This window comes from Littorina saxatilis, linkage group LG3, assembly GCF_037325665.1.
Source record: "Littorina saxatilis isolate snail1 linkage group LG3, US_GU_Lsax_2.0, whole genome shotgun sequence".
Classification (NCBI taxonomy): domain Eukaryota; kingdom Metazoa; phylum Mollusca; class Gastropoda; order Littorinimorpha; family Littorinidae; genus Littorina; species Littorina saxatilis.
The window spans coordinates 70,111,749-70,119,248 of record NC_090247.1 but is presented as its reverse complement, the minus strand read 5'-3'; the positions used below and the strand labels follow the sequence as shown (position 1 = coordinate 70,119,248).

Sequence of the window (7,500 nt, the reverse complement as noted above, 5' to 3'; positions counted from 1 at the left end):
CTGTGCTGCAGCAGGTCACTCAGAATTGTAGTAACTGTGTAGTAACTGTGTATCAACACGCTGGAATGCAGGCGTTAGATGGACGTTACAGGAAGCGACTGAAGCTAACAATCTGAGCGGATATATCCGTGCCTGGTCAGATAGAGCCATATGAGTGGGTACGGATATATCCGTACCTGGGAGACAATGAGTTAAGTGCACAGACAAATATTAATTAAACAAAGAAAGACGCAGCTCGCAAAAGGTGCAACTGCTTGGGGAGAAAACACAAGCGAGGCTTAAATATTGAATTAAAGTTTACGGAATGAAACGATTTACAAAGTGAACGGGTCTCTATCTGCAAAGTTTGGTACCTTGCGAAACCTTCCTTCTAACTGAGACACTAAATCTTACAAAACAAAGGGACATTAGCGCTCTTGACAGTAAGCGACAATTATTCGGAACCAATACCCTAGACATGCAGCCAATGAGATTTTCAAGATCCAATAAGAAACAAAGGTTATAGTTAGCGCTCTTAATATAGATAACGGCAGAAAATGATAGTTAATGGGAATCGGTTTCCTGGCAGCTGAGATAAAAATGAGGATGAAAGTCGTTTGAACATCGCAAAGGTTTTTGTTCTCTTTTGTTTGGTGCCCGGCTGTTTCAATTGTCTGATGTTTTATTGTCTTGTTTTATAATTCTAGGTTTTGCTTTTGTTTTTGTCCAGAAGAGTAGATACAGACAGACAAGCAGATAGACGGACGGTCAGACATTCAGCCAGCCATCCAGCCAACCAGACAGACATTCAGCCAGCCAGACAGACCGGCAGGCCGACAGGCAGCGAGCCAGCCAGCTATACAAATCATCAGAATGTGTTTTGATAAATCGTGCCGACAGTGACCTCTTAACACACACCCCCCTCCCTACCCCTTAAATAAAAAATAATAGAATAAAAAAGGGGGCACCAAAATGTATATATTCAAGCATGAAATTCGACCCGCATGTTAACATTATCTTGTCCTTGAAAGAACGACTGACATAGCAGGTCCAATATGCAGTTTACATGTAGGCTACTTCAGTTTTTGTATGTGTGCCTTATCTGCCTCTTTGACCTTAAAACTGCCGGGTTCACAGACATCAAGGGTTGCTGTTTTGACGTCTTTTGAGATAAAGTAGGCCTAAGTGTCAGTAAACGGGCTAGAAGAGCAGGACAGAATTGTTCAGAATGGGAAGTAGGCTATTGTGTAGGAACGTAATGCAGACAGTTTAAAGGGACATTATCCGCCAGTAGAAGAGCTTGTCTTTGACAAAGCACGTATCCAACACCGCGGAATTGGTCAAATGTGTGTGTGTGTGTGTGTGTGTGTGTGTGTGTGTGTGTGTGTGTGTGTGTGTGTGTGTGTGTGTGTGTGTGTGTGAAACAAACAAACAAACAAACAAACAAACAAACAACTGTATACTGTATACTATAAAACTTATCTTCTTCACGCACCTAAAAAGATTAACAGTTCTCGGTAAATTCGACCCTGTTTATCGACTCGTGTTAAAGGTGTCCGGTGTCCGAACTCCCCCCCCGTGTACACTACATTGGGTGTGCACGTTAAAGATCCCACGATTGACAAAAGGGTCTTTCCTGGCAAAATTGCTTTGGCACAGTTAATAATTGTCTACCTATACCCGTGTGACTTGGAATAATAGGCCGTGAAAGGTAAATATGCGCCGAAATGGCTGCAATTACTGGCCGTATAAAATTTCATCTCACACGGCATCACTGCTGAGCGCATAGAACTGTACCCACGGAATATGCGCGATATAAGCCTCATTGATTGATTGATTGAAAGGGGCACAATCCAGCTCCGGTTCATCTTTGACCACCCTTGTTGATGGTGTCCCCTGACGTAGTTGTGTGTTCCACTTGTCCTACTAAAAGTAGAAGCCTTCTGCTTAGACCCCATACAATAATGCTGAGCTGTGAAGTAGTAGATACGAATTTTGAAGCGTTGAAACACAGATAATCCTCAATAGGTCATCCGCATCGGACATTAAAGACACGTTATACAAACTATTTTGTTAAAAGTCTCCCGAGGCAGTGACACAGAATTTTGAGAACTGCCACGTATTACTGAACAGTAGAAAATTAATCGTAAAGTCACCGTCAGGCTGGACATGTATCGGTATCGTTTATCATAAACCTCAACCTTCGCTGTGACCCCACACATTTGACGAGGGTCAACCAAACTGGGGTCACTTCGTGAGATCATCACTTGAACCGTAAAAGTGTGCAAAGTTTCAGATGTCTAGCTTGAAACACATCCGAGATAACCTCAACGTTAAGTTTTAAGACATAGCTTTTTGAGATTTAAATCGACTCCTATTTTAAGACTTCCTTCGTGATGAGACCTGCTATTCTCAGATTATTATTATTATTATTATTAGGGGGAGCTTATATAGCGCGAACCACAACTGTGCTCTCCGCGCTTTACATATTAATTTCTGCCGTTTGAAATGGATTTTTTTTACAGACAGACAGACAAACAGACATTTTTTACACACAATATATATAACGCATTCACATCGACCAGCAAACTTCAAGCCTATTAGGCGAGCATTCACCTTTCACGGCCTATTACTCCAAGTCAAACGGGTATTTGGTGGACATTTTTATCTATGCCTATACAATTTTGCCAGGAAAGACCCTTTTGTCAATCGTGGGATCTTTAACGTGCACACCCCAATGTAGTGTACACGAAGGGACCTCGGTTTTTCGTCTCATCCGAAAGACTAGCACTTGAACCCACCACCTAGGTTAGGAAAGGGGGGGAGAAAATTGCGGCCTGACCCAGGGTCGAACACGCAACCTCTCGCTTCCGAGCGCAAGTGCGTTACCACTCGGCCACCCAGTCCACTCGGCCACCCAGTCCAGTCAGATTCATTTGAGGTCTTAGATGGGGGGTTCCACTGTACTGAGTGGATGAAACTTACAGACTCCACATGTCGACGGGCGGCCCGTGTTGCTGGGCTCTCAGCAGTTCAGGCGCCATGTAGACCGGACTGCCGCACTGACCGCGGGGCGGCCCGTGTTGCTGGGCTCTCAGCAGTTCAGGCGCCATGTAGACCGGACTGCCGCACTGACCGCGGGGCGGCCCGTGTTGCTGGGCTCTCAGCAGTTCAGGCGCCATGTAGACCGGACTGCCGCACTGACCGCGGGGCGGCCCGTGTTGCTGGGCTCTCAGCAGTTCAGGCGCCATGTAGACCGGACTGCCGCACTGACCGCGGGGCGGCCCGTGTTGCTGGGCTCTCAGCAGTTCAGGCGCCATGTAGACCGGACTGCCGCACTGACCGCGGGGCGGCCCGTGTTGCTGGGCTCTCAGCAGTTCAGGCGCCATGTAGACCGGACTGCCGCACTGACCGCGGGGCGGCCCGTGTTGCTGGGCTCTCAGCAGTTCAGGCGCCATGTAGACCGGACTGCCGCACTGACCGCGGGGCTGACCGTCGCTCAGACTGCTGCTCAGCCCAAGGTCTGGATAGATACACGGCGGATAGTGAGGTACACAGACAGACAGACAGACAGACAGACAGACAGACCATCGCTCAGACTGCTGCTCAGGCCAAGGTCTGGATAGAAACACGGCGGATAGTGAGGTACACAGGCAGACAGACAGACAGACAGACAGACAGACAGACAGACAGACCGTCGCTCAGACTGCTGCTCAGGCCAAGGTCTGGATAGAAACACGGCGGATAGTGAGGTACACAGGCAGACAGACAGACAGACAGACAGACAGACAGACAGACAGACCGTCGCTCAGACTGCTGCTCAGGCCAAGGTCTGGATAGAAACACGGCGGATAGTGAGGTACACAGGCAGACAGACAGACAGACAGACAGACAGACAGACAGACAGACCGTCGCTCAGACTGCTGCTCAGGCCAAGGTCTGGATAGAAACACGGCGGATAGTGAGGTACACAGGCAGACAGACAGACAGACAGACAGACAGACAGACAGACAGACCGTCGCTCAGACTGCTGCTCAGGCCAAGGTCTGGATAGATACACGGCGGATAGTGAGGTACACAGGCAGACAGACAGACAGACAGACAGACAGACAGACCGTCGCTCAGACTGCTGCTCAGGCCAAGGTCTGGATAGATACACGGCGGATAGTGAGGTACACAGGCAGACAGACAGACAGACAGACAGACAGACAGACAGACAGACAGACAGACAGACAGACAGACAGACCGTCGCTCAGACTGCTGCTCAGGCCAAGGTCTGGATAGATACACGGCGGATAGTGAGGTACACAGGCAGACAGACAGACAGACAGACAGACGATCAAACACAACCATACACACACAAAACAGACAGACAGACAGACAGACAGACATAGACAGACAGACAGACAGACAGACAGACGATCAAACACAACCATACACACAAAAACAGACAGACAGACAGACAGACAGACATAGACAGACAGACAGACAGACAGACAGACAGACATAGACAGTCAGACGATCAAACACAACCATACACACACACAAAACAGACAGACAGACAAACATAGACAGACAGACAGACAGACAGACAAACATAGACAGACAGACAGACAGACAGACATAGACAGACAGACGATCAAACACAACCATACACACAAAAACAGACAGACAGACAGACAGACAGACATAGACAGACAGACAGACAGACAGACAGACAGACAGACAGACAGACATACAGACAGACAGACAGACAGACAGACAGACAGACATAGACAGACAGACGATCAAACACAACCATACACACACAAAACAGACAGACAGACAGACATAGACAGACAGACAGACAGACAGACAGACAGACAGACAGACAGACATAGACAGTCAGACGATCAAACACAACCATACACACACACAAAACAGACAGACAGACAGACAGACATAGACAGACAGACAGACATAGACAGACAGACGATCAAACACAACCGTACACACACAAAACAGACAGACAGACATAGACAGACATAGACAGACAGACAGACAGATATAGACAGACAGACGATCAAACACAACCATACACACACAAAACAGACAGACAGACAGACATAGACAGACAGACAGACATAGACAGACAGACGATCAAACACAACCATACACACACAAAACAGACAGACAGACATAGACAGACAGACAGACATAGACAGACATAGACAGACAGACAGACAGATATAGACAGACAGACGATCAAACACAACCATACACACACAAAACAGACAGACAGACATAGACAGACACAACCACATACACACACAACTACAGACATATGCAGACTGACACTGAGACAGACACATACAGCTACAGATTCGCCGCATACACACAGAAACAAACAAGACAGACAGAATCGTGCAACAGAATCGCACAAACAGACAGACAGACTCAACCGCATAAGCACACAGCAACTGACATTCATAGACATACAGGCAGACAGACCGATAGGCCGACAGTCGTATTTAGTGATCTGTTAAATCATGTAATATCATGAACTAACGGACAAGGACAATACTTGTCCAAGGGGAAATACTGCGTATGGTGTGAAATATTGCGTGCATATCTCGGTTGTTTCCCTTAGTCTTGAAAGTCGCTCTGCGCTACACTACCGTTTGGCGTACAAAGGTTATTGGTAAACAGAGGGCATGTCTGTCTGGTTCTACGTCGCTCTTTGCTACACTACGTTAATTTATTCGACTTACAATTGATTATTTGCATGTGAAATGTGAGGAAGAAAAAAAAGAAAGAAAGAAAGAAAGAAAGAAAGAAGACAGGGGAAAAGGAGAGAAAGAAAGAAAGAAAGAAAGAAAGGATAGAGAAATAAAGACAGGGAATATTTTGTGTATTCACCCACCGATGAGTTTGAGCTGTGACGTCGCCGTGCACATCATGATGTTTGCTGGTTTGAGGTCTCTGAAAAAGCCGTCATCAACTTTCAATTTACGTCACTGCTTTATTACAACGTAATTGAGAGGCACCGCTCTGGTGGTTAGGCCATTTAGGCTTGTTACATATGCAAATGTGTGAAAGACTCGCACTGTTCTCCCGAAGAGCCAAATAGTGATCACCAACTTGACTTCATAATTAAGGCCAAACAAAAATATATGTTAGTTTAGGGTAACATGACCAGAAAAAAAAGGTCGCTAGGTCGGCTTTTTTATTTTTTTATTTTTAGTCTCTGTATGGTTCGCAAAATGTGCCAGAGGTTGTTCTTTTTGGATTTTTTTTTTGAGAAATGAAAAAAAAGTGTTAGGGTCGGCGGGAAAAAAAATAGGGTCGGTCGGGTTACCCAAAACCAACATAATGATATTTTTGTTTGGCCTAAACAATAAGAATAGACCTCACCGACACACTTTCGGACACACTTTATAAGCAACAACTATGTTATTCTGTCGCGTTTACGTATAGAGGACTACATTCCTCCTAGTGTAGGTGATCGTTATCACTACAACAGATCTGTTTAAACTGATATACATTAAATAACAAATTTAAACAATAATCCCCAAAAATTGTGGATGTTTTTTGCGCAGAGTATGGATTTTGTAGGAATAAAACCTGAAGAAAAGGGCCATCAGATTGCTTCATGAGTCATAGCATAAGATTCTGCGTTACAAATAATGCTACCGTGAAGAAGGGCTGACTTCACTTTGCAAAAAAAAAGTGTTTTAACCCCTTCACTGCCCACCCCGTATGTAATACGTGGTCATTTTCGGTTTGTCCTACGCCCATAACCGTATCTCATACGTGGGATTTGTGTCAACAACATTTTAGGACATTTCTGAAAACTAAATGGGAGGTAACCACTCTCCAAGTACTTGTATTGGTTCTAAACACATTTCTTTCCCATAGACCGTTCGGATAATGCTGTTATACTGTGGCAGTGAAGGGGTTAAAAGCTTAATGTCATGTCGTAGAGTATGTAAAGAAAGAACACTTTTCATGGCTCTAGGCCCTTTACACAATGCCGTGTAGATCGCTGCCATTTCGGCGCATATTTACCTTTCAAGGGCCTATTATTCCAAATCACACGGGTATTTGGTGGACATTTTTATCTTGAGCGAAAGACACAGACATGTTATCTTAAACCTAAACAATGTTGCCAGAAAAGACCCTTTTGTCAATCGTGGGATCTTTAACGTGCACACCCCAATGTAATGACGACTAGTTTAAGGTACAATGGATTCCGCAGAATCTTCAGTTTCGTCAATGCGCTAGAAACACCCCCTCCAAACCGTCAGATCAATCATGTCCCTTAAATGTATTAACTATCACAAATGTAATCCGGGACGGGTTTTTTCACCAAAGTTTCAGGAAGTTACAATGCATAACAGGGGCGGATCAGTTGCTTTGTAAGGGGGGGGGGGGGCACTTTGAATCAAAAGTGAATGTGATGGGCGCGAAGCGCCCGAATTTGCTAGGGGGGTCTGGGGGCATGTCCCCCCGGAAAAAAATTTTGCCCCAAGAAGCAAAATG

General features: G+C 45.5%; 1 protein-coding gene across 6 annotated transcripts in view; it reads right to left on the bottom strand.

Annotated features, from left to right (window-relative positions):
• Positions 1–7,500, bottom strand: part of LOC138963130 (uncharacterized) — an 87,627-nt gene that overhangs the window by 2,521 nt on the left and 77,606 nt on the right. For 5 of the 6 annotated variants that reach the window (XM_070335153.1, XM_070335150.1, XM_070335149.1 and 2 more), the window contains 2 exons: positions 5,882–5,940; positions 2,965–3,502 (listed from right to left, as the gene is read on the bottom strand). In XM_070335153.1, coding sequence (XP_070191254.1) covers positions 2,965–3,502; positions 5,882–5,940 — 597 coding nt within the window. Of the gene's footprint in view, positions 1–2,964; positions 3,503–3,570; positions 3,598–5,881; positions 5,941–7,500 lie in introns of all 6 variants that reach the window. The other variant, XM_070335155.1, reaches the window with a different exon arrangement.